This window comes from Anastrepha obliqua, chromosome 2, assembly GCF_027943255.1.
Source record: "Anastrepha obliqua isolate idAnaObli1 chromosome 2, idAnaObli1_1.0, whole genome shotgun sequence".
NCBI classification, from domain to species: Eukaryota; Metazoa; Arthropoda; class Insecta; order Diptera; family Tephritidae; genus Anastrepha; species Anastrepha obliqua.
This window is the reverse complement of record NC_072893.1, coordinates 124042565-124066524: the sequence shown is the minus strand read 5'-3', so window position 1 is coordinate 124066524 and position 23960 is coordinate 124042565. Positions and strand designations below refer to the sequence as shown.

Genomic DNA, 23960 nt, shown 5'->3' with positions numbered 1-23960 from the left:
TTCCGACCAGGATAGGGATAAGATTGCTTAAATGGCTGCCCAAGCGAGGTGGCCCCCTTGGACAGATAATCAAAATTCGTTCATTGTGATACCCATAGGGCAAAATACGAAACAGGGGGAACAAGAAAATAAAACAGAGGGAAGAAAACCAAGCAGGAGGAAAAAGGAAGAGAGGCTTTTTAAAGGATGACGACCAACAATGGCTAATTACGTTTGTATTAACCGTTTCAAGCTAATATTTATACCCTTAATATCCGCAGGTGCAGTAAAATAGTGAGACTCCCACATGTCTAAATCTTTGCCCGGCGAGAGTAGGACAGCTGACGGGAAGGTGCTGAGATGATTCCACCGCATTCTCCAGACAGTTTCTGCAGAAAAGACTTGAAGCAAAACCAAGTCTCACCGCATAGACACCTAACGGACAATATCCAGCAAGGATACACATCAAATTCGATAGTTGCAGCTTCCTTAGAAGGATCTCGTGACTTTGCACGGACTATTTTTTAAAAGCTCCTTGGAGCTTCGGTTAGTATGCAGGGCTCCAAAAATTATTACAAATCTGCAAAAGTATACGACATTTTTTAACGTTTTATATTTTTTGCAATTATCCTTCAATATTTTGAAAATTATATTGAATGATTTAGTTGAGATAATGATATTTCCCCTATTATTTTGTAATAAATCCGAAAAAAAATTTCAAGGACTTTGAAGGATACAAATTTTACAGCGTATTCTTTACATGTTTTAGAAAGGATAATTGTAAATAAACCTCATTTTGTTCACATTCACCTATGATTGCATGCAGTATAACCTTAAAAGATAACAATTTTTATATCCTGAAGGATACAAATTTCAAAGGACAGTTTTCAGCTTTTTTTTTTAAAAGGTTCATTGCAAAAAATTTTTCTTATATTATATTTCATATTTTATACTATATATTACATTTAATACTATATAATTTTTAAGGACGTTTGAAGGAGAAACATTTTTAAGGATATTTTTGCCATTTCCTTAAATAATAAGGAGCAATATTTTTATAAAATGCTTCAAATTCTTTTGCCGTTTGATTTAAATAGTTCTTTAAGGATCATATTTCTTGCATATTTTTAAAAAGATAATCGTAAAGAACATTTTTTTTACTCATATTCGTCATTCGTTTAGGTATATGGGCCACATAATTTGAAAAAAAAGAATACTTTAGAGAGCCGTGGTGAAGGCAGTTTAAAGGAGATATACCTAGCTAATACATAAAAAATATCCCATTGTGATGAGTCCATAGAGTTTTAAGCGTCATTTTATGTCATTGCTGAAGCAATCATTATTCTACTACTTTCTTTTTGCTTTAAAAAAATTTAAGTTTGGTATAAAATCCAAAATCTTAAACAGACACCGTAATTTTATTCATTTAAAAGTAAAGTAGTATCTATTTGCACACACATAAGAGGTACATACAACTTTGTATATGACATACATACATATTTACATACGAGTTGTTGTATTATTTTATACCTCAACGCTTACGGCAGTAGACTTCAGAATACCAACAAAAACCTCAATTGTGGGCATTTACGTCGGTTAATTACGTGCGCTTTGGATGTGTGTGTATGTGTGCATGGTTGATAAATTTCCATTCATCACGCATACATATACATATATCTACTTCAAAAATATGCATTCTATGCGGCATAGACCGAAATCTCTGTTCAAACAAAGCAGATCCGGCCAGTTCGATGCTGATTGACATTTGATTTAAATCGAAAAACAATCAGAAAGGAAAACACATTAAAAATAATAAATCAATAATAAAAACCGTAACAACAGATGCAATATTGCATTTATGCCGCCTGTTAGTACCAATAATTCTTGCAAATGCATCAAATATTTTGGGAAAGAAAGTTTTCCAATAAGAAGAATTTGTGGTTTAAATGGGAGAAAGAAATATTTCTGGTGTTTAACCTAATATGACTGACTCATATACACATGCAAACATATAAGTACATATCTACCCATCTCCTAATAATCGTCCCTGTAAATGGCCCTTCTCAAGTTTCCTACCCTGGCTCCTCTTCAGGCACTTGCTCACCGTTCTTACATCCACACCTTGGCCACTTCAAACTTATGGATTTTTTGCAATGACTTGTGGTTTTGTTTTCGTTATGGGCTAAAGTAGAGATTTGAGGGCTTCAACTGCCACTTTGCATAAAAGATAAATGCATTTTTATTTTGTTAAATGCATTGCCAAGTGTTATGAATTGTTGTTATTGCACATTTGGTAGGAAAATCCTCTAAGGTAAGGTATACACAATTTTGATGCGAATCGAATTTGCATTGTTGATTCTAAATGAGTTGAAGAGGAGAAATTTTGTAATACAATTTTTCTTTAAAAATAACTTTTTATATTTGAATTAAATAAAAAATAAAATCTTTGTTTATATACAAGTGAATTATAAATATTGTAATGTTTTTTTAGAAATACGTGTTTTTCAATATTAATTTTTTTAATTTAACTTCTTCATAATAAAATTTGTTGTTTTTGAAAAAAAAATCGCAAATAGTATTTACGAAGGTGACCTTTATTTGAGTGGGGAGAGTAAACAATTTTAACAGAGATATTACAAATTAAAAGTTAAACTAACTTTTTGATAGTATCTGATGTTTTTTTTAAGAGCCTGAGAACTTTAAATCATAATGCAAAGCAGAAATATTGCAGGAATAACATTTTCCACGTAGCCGAAGGACAAAGGCCAACAAGTTGAGAACGACGACGGACCGACATTTGTGCGTCTTTTTCAACACTTCGCTCTATGAAAAGAAAATTTGTTGGCATTAAACGATTCATGATCACTTGCCGAGCATTATGAAAAGAAATATCAACGCAATCTGCCCTTCTCAGCAGTTAAACCATAGTTATATCGATATCGATAGTGCAAAAAATAGCAAAAAAACGCCCGATAAAAGTTTGTTAGGAAAAAAAATTGAGTTTAAAAATGAATTTTTAATCTAATTTAAAAATTCTTAAATTTATTAAATTATTAAACACAGTTTTAAATAAATTTTTACATTGAAATTTTTAAACTATATAAGCTTTCTTTTTTTTTTTTTTTTTATAAAATGTATCCTCTCACCATTCAATCTCCTCCCGAATCTCCTCTCGCCCCTTCTTTCCCCGCTCTCTCATTGATTGGATTATCCCCCTTCAGATATGGGTGTATCCACCCTTTCTCCACTTTTTTCAGAACCTGAAGTACCGATCCTCCCTCCCTAATTCTAAGATCTAATCCCTTTATATTCATTTACTCACTTTTTCTTTTATAGTCTCAATATGCTATCTATTCTGCAATGGAATATGAATGGCTACTTTAATAATTATATTGACTTGGAAATTTAATCAAAAATCATAACCCCTCCGTCATCCTATTAAATGAAACTCACCTTGCCCACAACGTCACTCCTCATTTCCCAAAAGCTTATGTTGGTCATTTTTATAATCATCCACATATTACGTCTAACAAACAGGGCATTGGCATCCTTGTCAAAAGAAACCTACCTCACCTATCTTCTCTCCCCCAATCCAATATTGCTTCTCTAGCCATTGAACTACAAACTTCCAACAAAATCACAATAGTGTGCGGTTATTCCCCTCCTAATCAATCGATTTGCGCAACAGATTTTAACAACTTAATTCCTTCCTCTACCCACCCCTTTATTGTAGCGGGAGATTTTAATGCTTGGAGCCCTCTCTGGGGGTCTGTTTCCTCCAACTCAAAAGGTCGAACAATTGAAGATTCCATTCTAGTTTCTAACGTCGTTATCGTAAATGATGGATCTCCCACCCACTTTTCCACTCATTCATCCTTTACACATATTGACCTTACCCTTTGTTCTGCATCCCTCTCTTCCAAAGTATCATGGATTTGTATTGACGATCTTCATGGTAGTGATCATTTCCCTATCCTCTCTAAAATCCAATTATCCCGCCCCCAAACCCTTTTCAAACCCAGAATCTATTTCAAAACTGACCGAGCGGACTGGTCCAAATTTGTGTCTGCTTGCGAAACTCTCTCTTGTTCTTTCCCTATTTCTCTAACATCAACCAAGAAACTTCTAACATCCAAAAAATAATCCGTTCCTCAGCAAATCAATCCATCCCACTTTCTACAACAAAGCCGATTAAGCCTGCTCCTTTGTGGTGGAACAGCGATCTTTCAACATTAATAACTAAGAAGCAGAACGCCTGGCATGATTTCAAGCGCAGTCGGACCCAATCAAACCTTATCTTGTATAAAAAATGCAATACCCTTTTTCGGCGCAGTACCAAAAAGTCTAAGATCCGCTGCTTCCAAAAATTTACCAGCAGTATTTCTTCTTCATCCGACTCAAAAAGGATATGGGCTGACATAAAAAAACTTACTGGTTTTCCCTCCCACTCTTCTATTACTTCCCTTAAGTCATCCCAAGGCAATCTACTATATCCCCATGATATAGCCTTAGAGTTAGCCGTCCACTTCTCTAATGCCTCTTCTGATTCCAACTTTCCTCCCGAATTTTCCGCTTGCAAACTTTCCCAACTCCAATCTAATCGCCCCATTCCCTCAAGATTATCTTCTTCTTCTAAGCAATTGGATGCTGATTTATCTCTACAGGAACTCCATTTCGCTCTCTTAGCTGTTAAAGGTAGAACCCCCGGATTTGATAAAATATCCTATCCCATTATAAAACATCTCCCTTTGTCTCTTTTATTTCGCCTCCTCAATCATTACAACAACATCTTCTCAACCGGTAATTATCCCATCCTTTGGCCTGGCAAACCACAATGCGAGGTAAACAGCTACCGTCCTATATCCCTTCTTCCCTGCTTAGGGAAATTAATGGAAAAAATCATTGCTACTAGACTATCATGGTATGTGCAGGCAAATAAGCTCATCCACCACAATCAAGTTGCCTTCAAGAAGGGACATGGTACGGTTGATGCTCTATTATATCTGGATCACTTCGTTTCGGAAGCTCTGTCAAGGAGAAATCATATTTCGCTCCTCTCATTGGATTTTTCCAAGGCTTTTGATCGCATAGGTATACAGGTCGTTTTAAGGCAGCTCGACAAGTGGAAAGTTGGGCCAAGAATCTACAATTTTATTAAATCTTTTCTATCCTCTCGTAAGCTTAGTGTTCTTATATCCAACGTCCGATCCCCTATGTTTCCCCTAGACAATGGCACCTCGCAAGGTTCACCCCTATCCGTTATCCTCTTCACTATAGCTTTTGATGAGCTTAGTACAATTTTTTCCCATTTCCCTAACATTTCCCACCAAATATATGCAGATGATGTGCTTCTATTTTCTAAAATTCCTAACCTAAATGTTGTTATGGCTACCTTCACAGACATCCTATCCCGCATTTCCTCATGGTCCCTTTCTTCAGGCGTTTCAATCTCTCCAAATAAAACTAAACTACTACATATTTGTAAGAAACAAAACTGTAATATACCTACGTTTACATTTAACAATACAAATATTACTTGTACAGATAGTCATAAGTTTCTAGGTATAGTAATAGATTCTAAGTATTCCTTTAAATATCACTGTAAATACGTTAGAGATAAACTATTTCTTAAGTTAAACATTGTGAAATATTTATCTTGCAAACGCTCGCTTATCAACTCTGAATTGCTGGTCAACGTTACAAAGGCGCTCCTCTTATCCTCTATCAACTATGGCGTAGAAATATATGGCCAACATGCTAAAAATAACATCAAGCTCCTAGCGTCTCCTTACCATACTGCTGTCCGACGATCTTTACGTGCATTTCCTACTTCGCCAATAAAAAACATCTTGGCAGAATCAGGTCTACCATCACTAATCGACAATGTGGAGGACAATATAAGGAAACTTTATCCTAAGCTTGCTCTCGCTTCTAATGCTTTGCTACAAAAATGCTTTCACTCGGCAGCCGTGCGTGCACGGATTCCTAAGATAGCTTCATCAATTTCCGAATGCGCCTCTTTTGCAAAAGACAATGGACTGCCCTTAAGACTATTATCGACGAGACATGGCCATCACCCGCCATGGGTGCTAAAAAATCATCTTTTATAAACGACTTAAGTTTCATGCAAAAATCTACTACGACATCGGCAGAGTATTGCGCACATTTTTTAGAAATTTCATCTCGCTTTAAAAGCACTAGTTGGCAGCTAATCTTCACCGATGGTTCCAAAGCGAATTACACTTCATTTGCTGTCGTGAAAGAGAATGGAGAGCCTATATCGTATGGACTACTACTTCCGTTTTGTTCAATTTTCACCGCTGAAGCAACAGCAGTTCTCTACGCCATGCAGTATTCGGCAAAATCGAAGGGGAAATATATTATATGCACAGACAGTATGTCCTATTTTCAGGCCATAAAGAACTATAATAACTCCAACCACATTATTGGAACCATAAGAAATATCCTGATTTCTCACCCTCATAATATCAAAATCATGTGGGTACCAGGGCATTCATGCATCAACGGCAATACAATCGCTGATAATACTGCCAAGGATATGAGCATTGCTCCTACGATCACATCAAATCTTTTATGTAAAAATGATGTTTATAGACTTATAAAGCAGCATAGGCAAACCAAACTAGTAACTGACTGGTTTCACTATAGCCACCATTACTCCAGGATTAATCCTAATCGTACTAAACCAACTTATCTATCATCCCTCCCATCTAACTATACTACGCCATATACTCGCCTACGCATTGGTCACAGTGTAATCACCAATGCATATCTACTGCAAGGGAGGCAACCAAGCCTGTGTCCATTTTGTAATACTCCAGTCAGTATCCTGCACTTGTTAGCCTTTTGCCCTGGACTAGATAGACAAAGACAGCAGAATTTTGACGGTCATGATGCACTATCGCTATTAATTAACCCTTCCGATTCCAACATTTCGAAAATCTATAAATTTCTGAAGGACTCTGATCTTCTACGACGTATATAAACCAGGAATTCTTTACCAGCCAGCTGAAAGCCTCCGTTGTTAGCGCTGCGTTATCTTTTTGTTTATTTAGCAATTCTATTGTTATTTAAGCTTTTAAAAAAATAAAAAAATAAAAAAAATAAAAAGTTTTTTTATATAAACTTTTTTATTGTGTTTTGTCCCGAATTAAATTTTATATAATTTTTGTAATAATTGTATTGTATTTATTGTAATAGACTTTTTTTCTAAAACTTTGTAGGCTATATGAAAATTTTTCTTAAAAAAATTCATTTTTTATATATTCGCGAAAAAATCCCCAGTGTGCACTTAGTTCACTTGTGTATGGGGGTGGAAAAGTAAACCACCTTTAATATAATACAAATTATTTACCAAAAGTTTAATTACATTCTATTATAAACATTTTTCTGTGAAAATATATTTTATTATAATAAAAATTTTCTTTGAAATGTATTTTATTATATTAAAAGTAAATGTTTTTTTCAATGGAAATTTTGCTTACAATTTCGTTTAAAAATTAATTTGCTTATATCTTTTCTTTGTTCTTAATTTTAATATTAATATAATTATAATTTATTTCCATTAACACTTTAAATGCTCGCAAACAAAAAAAATCCAGAAATAATATTTGCATAGTTGGCTTTTATATAAGTGACGAAAGTAAACATAAAATAATTAAATTCTTTTTAATTTATAAATTTTTGGTACATATTTTTTTAATAAGTTTTTTTGTTTAGCATACAAATTTAGGGTTCCCTATTTAGAAAGTTGTAATAAAAAAAATTTTAATTAAAAACCAAAATTTTTCACTGACTGACTAATCAGTGTTGAGATTCTTTACTTTACTCAAAATGAGGGAGGAAATTCCCACATTTGGTAATGAGTGCCTTTTCCGGGGATTCAGTTATGATTAGCTGTTTAGTTCAACTTCAAATAATGCAGGGCTTTGTGTCCGCGTTCGTGGAATTACATGCTATTGATTTATTATAAATAGTTGCACTCAAATCGTGTTTCCAGAAGCTGTGGCCGTTCTGCAGCGGGGCCCTTTAATCGCACTTCCATTTACAAAAAAAAACTGGTGTTAAATTAAATGACGTTGTTGTATCAACTGATATTTAAATTGCGCTCACACAACACGCCAGGTTCTTTGAACAAACGGGCTGCGTGTTTCGGTTCGTTTTGTTGTACGTGCGGGAATGTCGTTCGCGCTTGGTGGTCTACAATTCAAAGTGGGCTTAGTTTTTCTCATCGTCTGGGCGTCGCTCTACTGGACTGTCCTCTGTCGGAGCAGCGGCGGTGCGGAAAGCTTTACCGAGGATGACTGTTCAGCGATCGTATCGAATGGTACTTGCAATTGTACTTACGGCGCGTCGGCTATGATTCACTGCAGCGATGTTACGGAGTCGGCACATATACGGATCGCGGTGCACACAAATAATGAAGTCGAGATCTTCTGCAGTGGTCGTATTGGAGTTGGTTGCAATGTCACACATCCCTGCTTTCCTACGGAGCTGCTTGCCCGTTTGCCACGTTTGGGTGGCCTACACAAAGCCAGCTTCCTAAGCGTACACCACTGTTTGCCATTCACCGAAGTGCTGACACAATTGGCATTGCAGCAGAGTAATGTTTTGCAGTTAAACGATCTGGAATTTATACCATTGCTAACAGCGCATCACTTCGGTCAGAATTTGAGTGGCTTGCAAACAGTTACGGCCTTGGAGTTGTTGGCGCATCCGCAGCTGCGTATCTTGAATGTAGCGCAGCAATTGAACGCCGATTTGTTTAGTGCTTTCTACTCACTTGCCAGCTTAAAGATCGACTTGCGTTTTACGCAGCTACCGCAGGACCTTTTTACGCCTGTTGCAGCGACTTTAAGCGATTTGATGTTGTATGGGAGATTGAGTGATTTTCCACGTAAATCATTTGGGTCACTAAGTCGTATGAGCGCACTCACCATGAGTGGTCATCAACTGGCGGATCGTCTACGTGAGGGTGACTTTGAAGCACTCGGCTTGCTAGAACTACTCACATTAAGCAGGTGCGGCATAACTGTACTACCCGCGCGCATCTTTGCACTGCTGCCATCACTTAAATGGGTGCTGTTGTTTGCGAATCAATTGCGTGTGCTACCCACTGGGCTTTTTGCCGCACAAATCAGTTTGCAAATGCTGGACTTGAGCCGCAACCAACTGGAAGCTTTGCCGTTGGGTTTATTTCATCCATCTACTAAATTAGTGAATTTGAATCTATCGCGAAATCGACTTTTGCTGCTGAGTGCAGAAATCCTGCCTCCACTGCATGGACTTGAGACACTTCGTTTGGATGGTAATCGATTGGTTACTATTGCGTCCGGCTGCTTTGCCGAGGCGCAACATCTCAAGACTCTATTACTGGATCACAATGGGCTGAATTGGACAAGCACTGAAGCTTGCGATGTACTCAATGGTCTGCGCAGTTTGCGGTTGCTCAGTCTGAAAAATAACTCACTTTCTCAATTGTGCGATCAGCTGAGTGCGCCAAATCACACCACTAACAGCTTGCGTGTGCTTGATGTGCGCCACAATAGGCTGACACGTTTGAGCGCACAATTACTTCACACATTAAACAGTAGCATGTCGGGGAGTAATTTGTACCTGTCGCACAATCCGTGGGTATGTGACTGTGGTGCGCAATTACTGCATGCGTTCGTTAAAAGCAATCGCATGCGCTTTTCCGATATGCTTGATGTGCGTTGCGAGAACTCACAATTGGCGCCACTTATCGAGTTGTCTTACCGTGACTTCTGCTTACCCCATTTGGGCAAAAATAAGTTAGCGGTCTTAGCCTTCATCTGTTTGTCGGCGCTCAGTCTGCCCATTATTTACCTCCACCGTGGTTTTCTACAACAAATACAAACTATATTTGCAAATTTGGCTCTATGAGAACTCTGGTGTGCTTGAGTCCAAATTTTTTATTTGGTTGAAATTAGCGTGTCCGTTTCTGATTTTAAATTTAGTATCAACTCTTGAGTTTTGTGTGTGCTTCGATGGATATATTAAAAAATGCAGAAAATCTCACTGAAACTATGGAAAGCAACGTTACCACATTTTTTGCATGTCTCACACCTATACGGCCAAGTTATTGATGCAGAAGCTGGTGCGTGAAGTGACAGATTAGGAAAGAGGATACTGAATTTTCATGTTACATGAGCAGCATTTAATATATTTCAATAAAGAGACAAGGTTGCCAATCCAAATTTGTATAAAAATATGTTATGAGTTTTTAATTCAGATGTAAGAAATTTAATTGAAATCTATAGACTTTCAAAACTATTTTTTCAGAACAATACTTTAAAAAGGGTTGCCATAGTATTTTGGCACATACGGAAATATTAATAGTAAATGTAGTTAGTAAAATTTGTGTAGTTAAACAGTAAGATAACAAATTTTGAACAGGGTTGCCAGGGTTACTTAACCATATAATTAGCGCTTAACTAAAATTGAAGTGTTAAACTCAAGACATTCAAATAGAAGGTGCTGAAAGTACTTGAATAGAAAATATGGAACAGGGTTGCCAATTTACTTAAAAAATGTTATTAGCTTTTAACTGAAATTGACTTGTTAAACTCAAGAGATGTAAAGAGATACTTTAAAATTATACTTTTATGAGTATATAATTCAGATAGAGTTGCCATATGATTTGGAGAATAAAGGTTAGTGATAATTTCAAGGTAAAAATTGTGCATTTGAAATATGTTTTTTAAAATACAATCGAGAGTTTCTAAAATTTTCAAATTGCAGTAATAACTTTAACCCTACAGTAGTCGCGCCCCTGAAACTGACGTAATTGGTCGCGCGGTCTACATATGTAATCCATTTTAAAATTAAAAATACAAGAGATAAATATTTAATTCTTCCATTGCTTTTGATTTAAGTATTCTTGTTATTGTTTAATTTATTAATATTAATCAAAAATAACATAAATAAACTTTCTGTTCTTATATAAAATAAATAAAAACCAAAACTTCATTTTTTAACAAAAAATTAAGATACTTCAGAAAAGTATAATATATATATAAAATAACCAGAAGATAATTGAGATGTTTTAATTGTTTTCGAAACATGACGAATATACAGTCTTGGAATGATCAGGACAAATGAATTTATTGCAAGCGTTACACACTTACGGGTGCTTCTTTTTTATCTTTTCGAACGGTAGCAACCATTGTAATTCCATTATCAAATCATTGCTTTGCTATTTTCAGAGAGGAAAACCAATTGTCCATAGTAATATTGATATGTATGTATATTAATCGTTGCTTAACCGAAATGGACCTTCGGGTTGTTGGCCGGCGTAAATTTCTAAGTTATAGGTGTATGGGTAATAAACATCTACAAGTGCAAAAACTTTCAGTCCATACTTAGCAGGTTTATTTGGAATATACTGCCGAAAAGAACAACGCCCTCTGAAGGCCAAGAGTTGTTCGTCCAAAGTCATTTCAGCAGAGTAGCATACATATGTAAATATTATCAGAAAAGTTCCACAAAATTGTAAAATGAAAAAGTATGCCAAAAGTCCACTTTTATTTACAAAGTATAAAAGCATAAAACCTAATTTAAAATACTTACGTAATGGGTCGCGCGGCATACATACGTAGACCATGAATTTCACGAACCTCTAGCGACACTACTGCATGCGACAATTAACAGCGGAACATTGAGAGTGACTCTCTATTTGTTAGTTACAAGTAGCAAAAATCTCCGATGAAATCGATGCATGATTTTCAAGAAATTTAAAATTTAATAATGGTGGATTACATATGTAGACCCCGCGACTACTGCAGGGTTAAATAGGGTTGTTATATGTTTTCATTGTATAGTAGTTATGAATAGTTTTAACACTCCCGTGGGGTCAGACTTTTTTGACTTTGGAGCTGAATTTGACATATTTCTATTATAGCTAACGACATGAGCTTGCATGTAGCTTCCTAGAAGTTAATTTTCTATCGATTTATGCATATAAAGAGAATATAAAAAGAATCCTCGAAGGGAACGAAAAATGGGCAGACTCGGGCTCTCAAATGAAGGTTTTAAAAAAAGATGTCCAACGAAGGGTAAAGACTTATCAGGGCGTCAGCAAGGCACCAAAAAAAAAATCGTATTCATAAATTTATTTGAAGATGGTTGTCACGCACTATTTTCGCATGAAATGCGACGTACTAAATAAGAAAAAAACTTAAAAAAAATTAAATATAACAAAAAAAAAAAATTAAATCACTCAACAAACTTTATTTCAGCGCATCATGAGTATTCAAATAAAGAAATTATTGTACAAAAAACTCTTCAATGAGCGCACAAATATGAGCAGGGTTACCACGTAATATTCAGAAAAGTACACCAAATGTTTCTTCAACCAAAATTAATAAAACCGCACAGTGTGTGAAAAGTTCCAAAACAAAGGTAGTGAGTATTCAATATCGGCCAGGGTTGCCAAAGAGCTTTTAAGAGCAAAAAAGAAATATATTGTTATTACATATTATTATATATTGTATGTATATAAGTAGTAGTGATTTTATCTTAAAATTTTAAGTCAAAGACATATGGGTTGAGTAGGGTTGCCAAATGCTTTTTTTGTAAAATATTACTATACATTTTTAAAATGCATTTGAATGAAAAAAATTATATTGGCTGCTAACTAGAAATATGTGAAATATTTTAAATTATAAATAATATTGAATAGGGTTGCCACACTTAAAAAAAACAAAAGTCGCAGGCGCCAGCAAAATTTTTCTTTTTCATATTATTTGCCATTTTTATACAAATAAAAGTACTTAAAGAGCTTAGTGGTGTTTAATATAAAAATAAATATTTGAATAGGGAGGCATATTTCAGAAAACTTGAAACTCTCCTTTGGTGAGGAGTATCGCTATATAGGGTCATGAACACAGTTAAGCGTGTAAAAATATGGCACAGTTTTCCAAACAGGAAGACGAGTAAGGCGACGACCACATCTTTCACCAATAAATCTAGCCGCATGGCGTCAACGGTGGCTTGAATATCGCAATAAATCGATTGTTACGCTTACTGTATGGAAAATGGCGCTGTCTTGTTGGAACCAAATGTCGTTGATGTTCTGCTGGTTCATTTTTGAAAACAAAAATTCAGTCGGCATGGCTCGTTAGTGCTCGCCATTCATCGTAACGGCAGCTCCTTCCTCACTTCGAAAGAAACAAGGGCCGATGATGCTGCCAGTGCTCTATCAACTTCGCGAACAGATTTATTTTTTTAAAGTAAATAATGACTTGCCAAACCTTACTGAACAGAGTCAACACAGTCAAGACAGTTTGGCATTTTCAGCTGTCAAACCATAGTTATCGATATCGGTAGTTCACATGCAGCTAAAAAAAAAACACCCGATTTATATTGTTGTATTATTTTAATTCTAAGCGAGTTAAAAATGTTTGCGGTAGATTTTAGAATACCAACAAAAACCTTTGTTGGCATTTAAAAAAAAAAAAAAAAAAAATAATTGGCGCGTACACTTCTGTTAGGTGTTTGGCCGAGCTCCTCCTCCTATTTGTGGTGTGCGTCTTGATGTTGTTCCACAAATGGAGGGACCTACAGTTTCAAGCCGACTCCGAACGGCAGATATTTTTATGAGGAGCTTTTTCATGGCAGAAATACACTCGGAGGTTTGCCGTTGCCTGCCGAGGGGCGACCGCTATTAGAAAAATGTTTTTATTAATTTTGCTTTCACCGAGATTCGAACCAACGACCTCTCTGTGAATTCCGAATGGTAATCACGCCAACCCATTCGGCTACGGCGGCCGCCAATTTACGTCGGTTAATTACGTGCGCTTTGGATGTGTGTGTATGTGTGCATGGTTGATAAATTTCCATTCATCACGCATACATATGCATATATCTACACCAATACTTCAAAAATATGCATTCTATGCGGCATAGACCGAAATCTCTGTTCAAACAAAGCAGATCCAGCCAGCTCGATGCTGATTGACATTTGTTTTAAATCGAAAAACAATCAGAAGCGAAAACACATTAAAAATAATAATTAAATAATAAAAAACGTAACAAGAAACAGATGCAATATTGCATTTATGCCGCCTGTTAGTACCAATAATTCTTGCAAATGCATCAAATATTTTGGGAAAGAAAGTTTTCCAATAAGAAGAATTTGTGGTTTAAATGGGTAAAAGAAATATTTCTGAAGTTTAACCTAATATGACGGACTCATATGGACATATGTACATATACATATGTATCGGACCATCTCCCAATAATCGTCCCTGTAAATGGCCCTTCTCAAGTTTCCTACCCTGGCTCCTCTTCAGGCACGAGTGGTGCACTCACCCGCTCACCGTTCTCACATCCACACCATCGCCACTTGAAACTTATGGATTTTCTGCAATGACTTGTGGTTTTGTTTTCTTTATGGGCCAAAGTAGAGTTTTGAGTGCTTCAACTGCCACTTTACATAAAAGATAAATGCATTGTTTTTGTTAAATGCATTGCCAAGTGTTATGAATTGTTGTTATTGCACATTTGATAGGAAAATCCTCTAAGGTAAGGTATTCAAAATTTTGATGTGAATTGAAGAAGAAGAGTAGAAGAGTAAAAAAAGTGAAACTTTGCATTAAAACTTTTCTTTAAAAAATAACTTTTTATGTTACAACTTTTTTGGAAGGTAACATAAATAAAATTAAAATAAATTTTTTGTTTATAAATAAATATTTCATAATAAAACGTTTCATTATATAATTTTTTTAAATACGAACAAATTTTAAATATTAATTTTTTTAAAACCATTTTTTAATAATATATAATAATAATATTTCACATGTTCTTCAAGAAAAACTTACAAATAGTATTTACGAAGTTGACTATCTTTTTCAAAATAAAGTTTTTTACTAAAATGTTTTTTAAATAAAGGGTGGTTAAATTTCAAGGGCCGATGTTGAATGTGAACCACATCTAAACGTCAACGACACCGTTGGACTTCTTTCTTTGGGGTTATTTGAAAGAAAAGGTGTACGTCGATAAGCCAGCAACAATTCAAGAGCTAAAGGATGAGATAATTCGGCACATTAACGGCATAGAACCTCAATTATACCTCAGCATCATCGAAAATTTGGACCATCGGATGGAGGAGTGCCGCCAAGACCGCGGCGGCCATTTGGCCGATATTTTGTTCCATACATAATTGAGCAATACCAATATTATCATAATAAAGAGAAATGACAATAACGAAAAAAAGTTGTATTTTACTCAAAATCAACACCGGCCCTTGAAACTTAACCACCCTTTAGATTTTGATATTAAAATTTATATTTAAAAATAAAATGATTATATTAAACTTTTTTTTAATTTTTAGAAGTTTTGAATATTTTTATTTAAAAACAATTTTTTTATGTATTGTTTCAAAAATCCACAGTGTGCACTTAGTTAATTTTTACATGAGTGCGAAAGTAAACAACTTTTAATATAATAGAAATTATTTACCACCATCTTTTTAATACAATTTTTTATTAAAAACTTTTTTGGAAAATATGTTATTGTTATTATATGTTATTATATTAAAGATATATTCCAATTTTTGTTTAAAAATTAATTTCTTATGCAACAATTTCTTTCAAAAGTAAATCTGGTTATATGATTTTTTTATATATTAAAATTTTATATATATTTTGTTTAATTAAGTTCAAAGAAAATGGGAAATCCACAAATAATAATAATAGTATTTTATATGAAAGTGAAGAATGTAAAGATTTTCTAATAAAAACAGAATTAATAATTAATTTTTTTAAATTAATTGATACAACAAAATTCAAATTAATTAAATTTAATTTGATAAAAATATATTTTTTCACATTAAAAATTTTCTATAAAAATGACGTTTTTATATGAAAATTGTAGTTTAAAAATAAATCTGTTTGTGTTAACATTATTTATATTTTTGTTTTGTTGCTTACTAAAAGTTTTAATTTAAATATACACTTTTTATATTAAAATATTTCTGTACGTGTCAAATTTGATGAAGGTAATTCCAAAAAACAATTTTTTGAAAAATTTTGAAAAACTAAAAAAAAAAAACAAAATACACAACACTATAAAATTTACCATCGCGAAAGCAGCCAAAATTTTCTTTAAATTTTTTTTCGAAGATTTCGAAAATTCGTTTAAATCTGAATCTCAATATTTCTAAATATTTTTAGTAAATTAGCATACCAATTTCAAAGAATGTGTTTTAGTTTTTGTCAATTTCACATTTTTAAGTGAGCTGCTCTCTCAGAGAAATGCATTTTCATGCATACGAATCCTCGAAATATTTTTTATATGGAGTAAAACTCCCAACACCGTCAGCAGCAAAGATTGTCAAAAATCAACATAATTTTTGAGCTACTTCAAACTTGCACTACAAAACCACTGCATAATCGAAATTTTTTTAGAAATTCTGGTACAAAAGCTTGGGATTTTGATGAAAATTCGCTGAATGTTTATATATTTCGTACGAAGTCTGAAGCCTTGCGGTATTTGGCTTTTGTTGTAGTATGAACTATAGTCTAGTAAAAAAATAATTTAAATTAAAAATAAATTAATTAAATTTGGTTTATTTTTAATTTATTATGACGCTGACTGCAGATATACAGAGGTGATAAAATAAAAAAATATATTTGATACATAAAAACGAAAAAAGTGCACTTTTCGCGGAAATCAAATTTTTAAATTACTGCTTTTCTCCCAAATGTTTGCTTTTCCCTTGCAGCTCTTGATTTAGAGCGCTTTAATCTCTATCTCTTTCTATTTCTTTTTCTCTTTTTACTATTCTTTTATTTAATTTTTATTCCACCCTTATTCATGCAACCAACAGTGCTGCAATGGGCTGTGGTAAAATTCTTAATTCAGGGCTCAAAATCTATGAAAATACAGTCAGTTTGAGGCAGTGATTAGGAGTGAAGAGAACAGGGGAATGATGATCATTAAGCTGTTGATTATATTGTGCGTGAAATGTGTTTTTTTTATTTTTGATTGTATTGTTTTTTTTCAATCTATATTACTTTCTGCATTTTTTTCTACTCATTTTATAATATCTGTCCAATAGCCTTTGGTTTGCTCTACTCGCATAAGAATACATTGACGGGAAAATAACCCTTGTGAGAAACAAAAAAAAAATAAAATAAAAGAGGAAGTAATGCAAAATTAAAATGTTTGAATTTCAGCATCGAACAGTGAATAGTCGCAAAAATTGTGAAAGTATGTGACCAGTTCTTTCCTAGTCTAAGATATGAGAATTGTAAATAAATTTCAATATTGACTAAAGTCATATGAACTAAATATTTAGAGTAATGTGCACATAAATATTTTAAAATAATTTTTTTTTTATTTCATGTTTTTAATTTTTAACACAATTTGAATCAAATAACAAAATCATATAATTTAAAAAAAAATTTAACTATTTGATATATTTTTTTAATAAATGTTTCTGGTTTCTAATAGAATTTTAAGGTTTTGAATTTCAAATGCTGTAGTAAAATAAAATTTGAATTCAAAAACAAAAATTATTACCGTCTGACTAATCAGTGTCCAGATTCTTTACTTTACTCAAAATGAGGGAGGAAATTCCCACATTTGGTAATGAGTGCCTTTTCCGGGGATTCAGTTATGATTAGCTGTTTAGTTCAACTTCAAATAATGCAGGGCTTTGTATCCGCGTTCGTGGAATTCCATGCTATTGATTTATTATAAATAGTTCCACTCAAATTCTGTTTCCAGAAGCTGTAGCCGTTCTGCAGCGGGGCCCTTCAATCGCACTTCCATTTACAAAAAAAACTTTTGTTAAATTAAAAGACGCTGTTGTATAAACTGATATTTAATTGCGCTCACACAACACGCCAGGTTCTTTGAACAAACGGGCTGCGTGTTTCGGTTCGTTTTGTTGTACGTGCGGGAATGTCGTTCGCGTTTGGTGGTCTGCAGTTCAAAGTGGGTTTAGTTTTTCTCATCGTCTGGGCGTCGCTCTACTGGACTGTCCTCTGTCGGAACAGCGGCGGTGCGGAAAGCTTTACCGAGGATGACTGTTCAGCGATCGTATCGAATGGTACTTGCAATTGTACTTACGGCGCGTCAGCTATGATTTACTGCAGTGACGTCACGGAGCCGGCACATATACGGATCGCGGTGCACACAAATAATGAAGTCGAGATCTTCTGCAGCGGTCGTATTGGAGTTGGTTGCAATTTCACTCATCCCTGCTTTCCTACTGAGCTGCTTGCGCGTTTGCCACGTTTGTTTAGCCTACACAAAGCCAGCTTCCTAAGCGTACACCACTGTTTGCCATTCACCGAAATGCTGACACAATTGGCGCTGCAAGAGATTGGTGTTTTGCAATTGAATGGTCTGGAATTTATAACATTTCTGCAGAAGCGGCATTTTGGCAACAATTTCAGTCATTTTCAAAATGTGCGGCAACTGGAGCTATTTGCGGAGAACATGCAACACTCGCTAGATGAAGAGAGTTTGACGCTATTAGCGCAAATGCCACAGAATATTTTACATGGGAAGCAGCAGCTGGAGTACGATCTTTTGTGCCCGTTTGCGCACCTCGAGGTACTGACAATCGGAATGGATTTCGTACAACTGCCGGCTGAAATATTTGCACCAGTGGCGCAAACGCTGAGTGAGCTCCACTTGTTGGGCAGACTACGCGCCATTCCTGCTAATACATTCGGTGTGTTTCGTAATTTGACAGAGTTGGCCTTGTTGGGCCATCAATTTGAGTGGCGTTTACGCGCAAACGATTTTACCGCACTCGACACATTGCAGGTGCTGAAGCTGCAGACTTGCAGCATCACATTATTGCCGGCGCATATATTTTTCCCATTGGTGGCATTAACGTGGCTTAATTTAGAGACAAATAGGTTGCGTTTACTGCCCGATACATTGCTGGCACAACAGCGCCAGTTGCGTAGGTTAGATCTAAATGATAATCAACTGGAAGCGTTGCCAGCGGCGCTCTTCGAATCTTCAACTAAGCTACAAAAACTGTTCTTAACAAACAATCGGTTGCGTAGCCTAAGCGCAGATATTCTGCCACCACACAATGCGCTTGTCGAGCTGTATGTGGATGTGAATGAGTTACACACAATAACACCCGGCACTTTTAGGCAGGCGCGTCATTTGCGCCGCTTAATTTTGAGTCATAACAAATTGGATTGGACGCGCGCTGAAGCGTGTGCAATGTTTGATGGGCTACATAGCTTAGATGAGCTTGCGCTGCAAAACAATTCACTGCGTTTTTTGTGCAATCAGTTGGGCGCATCAAATCAGAGCACCAGCTTTTTGAGCTTCCTTGATGTGCGCCAAAATAAGTTAACGCACTTGAGTGCGCCCCTTCTGCGTGCATTAAATGATAGCAAAACGCTGCTGGACGTATACATGACTAATAATCCATGGGCATGCGACTGTAGCGCTCAGCCGCTGCATGCATTTGTGAGAAGCAATCGCGTGCGCTTTCCCGACGTGAAATACATCAGCTGTTATGAAGCGCAGCGGACGCCGCTCATCGAGCTGTCCTATCGTGACCTCTGCCCGCTTGATCTAGGTGTCAACGCGCAGCTAGTTAGGATCTTTATATACTTCTCGACACTTAGTTTGGTGGTAATCACCGGCGCGCTCTGCTACTACAAGTACAAACTGCAATTAAAAATTTGGCTGTACGCGCATAGTCTATGCCTGCGTTGTATTAGTGAGGCTGAGCTGGACTGTGACCGCAAATATGACGCTTTCATCTCATATACTCATCAAGACAAACATTTTGTTGAACACGAGCTAGTGCCTGGCTTGGAGCAGGGCACGCCCGCATTTAAGGTGTGCATACACGTGCGCGACTGGTTAGCGGGCGCTTTCATTTCCGAGCAAATCATCGATTCTGTAGAGCAATCGCGACGCACGATCATTGTATTGTCACAGCATTTTATACAATCCGAATGGGCGCTCATGGAATTTCGCATGGCGCATCAGTGCGCACTAAATGAAGGGCGCTCGCGCATCATACTGGTGATCTATGGAGATTCGGTGGATATGGAGCTGTTAGATCAAGAGCTGCGCGCTTATCTGAAAATGAATACGTACTTGAAGTGGGGCGAGCCGTGGTTTTGGGAAAAACTGCGTTATGCCATGCCACATTCCCGACTTAGCTGGGAGCGCGAAGAGTGTGCAAATATACGCGCTAACGAAATTCCGCTGCAAACGATGATGACGCAGGCCTTAGTGTGACGTAAACACAATTGTCAGTGGAAATGCAATAACTGATAACGCTGACAACCAGCAGTTCCAAGGCATTCTACAAATTTAATTTACATGCACTGCGGATACGCTTATCTCGTTCTGCCCACGCGCAGCCATTCATATAAAATCAATTGAATTCTTTTATAGTATTAATAAAACACTAAAGGCGTGCTTGTAGAATAAAAAAGCGTGCAATGCTTTCAGAGTCAGTCTATTGAGGGTTTCAAAGGTGTTTAAATTAGCGCGCAAATGTTGCACTCGGCTATTCCTCTGCAATTAATACTAACAGCTATTGCGCTCGCTGTTTCACTGCTATTCCTACGGCGCTGTCTTTGTCAGGCTAACATCAGCGGCGATCAAAGTTTCATCACCGACGTTTGCGCTGAGATCGCATCAAATGGCACCTGTAGTTGCGCATATAATACCAGCGGCGTTTTTGTCGACTGCGGCAGCGCACATGGCCACATACAAATACAAATCCTAGTTTTGGAACATATTTTTGTCGATATATTTTGTAAGCCAGCTATTAACACAAAGTCGCTTATAACAACCGAACAGTTGGCGAATTTACCATTACTGGGTGGCATGCACAAAATCGATAGCTTAAGTGTGCACCGCTGTTTGCCATTCACCGAAATGCTGGCACAATTGGCGTTGCAGCAGTGCACAATTTTGCAGCTGAATGATCTGGAATTCGTACCATTGCTAACAGCGCGTCACCTTGGTCAGAACTTGAGCTACTTGCAAACAGTTACGGTTTTGGAGTTGTTGGCGCATCCGCAGTTCCGTGCCTTGCATGCAGCGCAGCAATTGGACGCCGATTTGTTTCTTCCCTTCTACTCACTTGTCAGTTTGAGGATCGACTTGCATTTCACGCAGCTACCGCAGGGCCTTTTTACGCCTGTTGCAGCGACTTTAAGTGATTTAATGTTGGATGGGAGATTGAGTGATTTTCCACGTAAATCATTTGGCCAACTAAGCCGTATAAGCGAGCTCACTATGAGTGGTCATCAACTGGCGGATCGTCTACGTGAGGGTGACTTTGAATCACTCGGCTTGCTAGAACAACTCACATTAAGCAGCTGCGGCATAACTGTGCTACCCGCGCGCATCTTCGCGCCGCTGCCATCACTTAAACGGCTCCAACTCCGGGCGAATCAATTGCGTGTGCTACCCACTGGGCTTTTTGGAGCACAAATCAATTTGCAAACGCTGGAATTGAGCCGCAACCAACTGGAAGCTTTGCCGTTGGGATTATTTCATCCATCTACTAAATTAGTGAATTTGAATCTATCGCGAAATCGACTTTTGCAGCTGAGTGCAGAAATCCTGCCTCCTCTGCATGGACTTGAGACACTTCGTTTAGATGGTAATCGATTGCGTACTATTGCGTCCGGCTGCTTTGCCGAGGCGCAACATCTCGAGGTTCTATTACTGGATCACAATCGACTGAATTGGACAAGCGCTGAAGCTTGCGATGTACTCACTGGTCTGCGCAGTTTGCGGTTACTCAGTCTGAAAAGTAACTTACTTTCTCACTTGTGCGATCAGCTGAGTGCGCTGAATCACACCACTAACAGCTTGAGTGTGCTTGATGTGCGCCACAATAGGCTGACACGTCTGAGCGCACAATTACTTCACACATTAAACAGTAGCATGTCGGGGAATAAATTGTACCTGTCGCACAATCCGTGGGTATGTGACTGTGGTGCGCTATTACTGCATGCGTTCGTTAAAAGCAATCGCATGCGCTTTCCCGATATGCTTGATGTGCGTTGCGAGAACTCACAATTGGCGCCACTTGTCGAGTTGTCTTACCATGACTTCTGCTTACCCGATTTGGGCGTTCGTACGTCAGTGGTGTTAGCCTTTATTTGGTTGTCGGCATTCAGCTTGTCAGTGATCACCACCGCGCTTTTCTACTACAAATACAAACTGCAATTACAAATTTGGCTCTATGCACATCGCTGGTGCCTATGTTGTATTAGTGAGGCTGAGCTGGACCGCGATCGCAAGTATGACGCTTTCATCTCATACACACATCAGGATGAGCATTTTGTCGAGCACGAGCTAGTGCCTGGCTTGGAGCAGGGCACGCCCGCATTTAAGGTGTGCATACACGTGCGCGACTGGTTAGCGGGCGCTTTCATTTCCGAGCAAATCATCGATTCTGTAGAGCAATCGCGACGCACGATCATTGTATTGTCACAGCATTTTATACAATCCGAATGGGCGCTCATGGAATTTCGCATGGCGCATCAGTGCGCACTAAATGAAGGGCGCTCGCGCATCATACTGGTGATCTATGGAGATTCGGTGGATATGGAGCTGTTAGATCAAGAGCTGCGCGCATATCTGAAAATGAATACGTACTTGAAGTGGGGCGAGCCGTGGTTTTGGGAAAAACTGCGCTACGCTATGCCGCATTCACAACGTGGCTGGCAGGGCGAGGGCCGGACGAAGAGACGCACCGATGAAATTTCTCTGCAGCCGACTGGGCTGAGAGCGTAAACAATGGGCGCGTATTGTGTGGCAAAGGTTGCGTCGGCTTATTATTATTATTAAGATTATTGTAAGGCGAATTGTGCAATAAATGAATAAATCTATAAATACATAATTTAATCCGAAATTTAAGATATTGGCGAGCGCTAGATTAGACGATATTTAAATACATTTGATATTGAATTTTTGTTTAATATTTTGCTGATTGGCAATTCCCTTTTCTAAGAGAACTGCGGTTTGCTTGAGTCCAAAAAGGTGTTGAGTATTCAATTTCAGCCAGGGTTGCCATAAATATTTTAGAGGCAATAATAAATATATAGTTTTAAATGTGTATATAAATAAATAGTAGTGATTTTATTTAAAAATGTGAAGCCAAAGTTATGTGTATTGAGTAGGGTTGCCACATATTTTTGGTACAATTTTATTTCCCCCTAATCAAAATATACTTAAATGAAAATTTGTATTGGCATCGAGTTAAAAATATGCAAAGTATTTCAAATGATAACAAATACTGAATAGGGTTGCCACGCTTAAAAAAATGTAAGCGCCTACACAATTCTTTCAATTCTTTTTATTTTTATTTTTTCGTGCCCAAATTACTTAGTTGTAAAAATAAAAGTGCTTAAATAGGTTAGTCATATAGCAGGGTTGCCATTAGATTTGAAAGGCAAAAAGCACTATACAGTTTTAAATATCACGAAAGTGATTTTATTTAAAAATTTGAAGCCAAATTGATGGGTATTGAGTAGGGTTACCACATATTTTTGGTAACATTTTATTTCCCACTAATCACAATATACTTAAATGAAAATTTATATTGGCATCCAGCTAAAAATATGCAAAGTATTTTAAATGATAAAAAGTATTGAATAGGGTTGCCAAACTTAAAAAAATGCCAGCGCCTACAAAATGCTTTTAATTCTTTTTATTTTTATTTTTTCGTTACCAAATTACTTAGTTGTAAAAATAAAAGTGCTTAAAAAGGTTAATCGTATAGGGTTGCCATCAGCTTTGAAAGGCAAAAACAAATATATAGTTTTAAATATACATATATATAAATAGTAATGATTTTATTTAAAAATTTGAAGTTAAAGTTATGTGTATTGAGTAGGGTTGCCACATATTTTTTGGAAATTTTTATTACATATTTATTAAATATACCTAAATGCTAAAAATATGCAATGTATTTTAAA

General features: G+C 36.5%; 2 protein-coding genes across 2 annotated transcripts in view; one reads left to right on the top strand and one right to left on the bottom strand.

The window, feature by feature from the left end:
* Nucleotides 1–4588, bottom strand: part of LOC129238399 (uncharacterized) — a 131652-nt gene extending 127064 nt beyond the window's left edge. The window contains 1 exon segment of the mRNA XM_054873423.1: nt 4412–4588. Within this exon segment, the coding sequence (XP_054729398.1) occupies nt 4412–4588 (177 nt within the window).
* A 3651-nt stretch (nt 4589–8239) lies between these two features.
* On the top strand, nt 8240–22776 carry LOC129238398 (uncharacterized). Its single transcript, XM_054873422.1, is given in 4 exon segments — nt 8240–9849; nt 9851–10025; nt 18107–20247; nt 20605–22776. Coding segments are annotated over 4 exon segments (5979 nt in total). The 5' UTR covers nt 8240–8358.
* The last annotated feature ends 1184 nt before the right edge of the window (nt 22777–23960 follow it).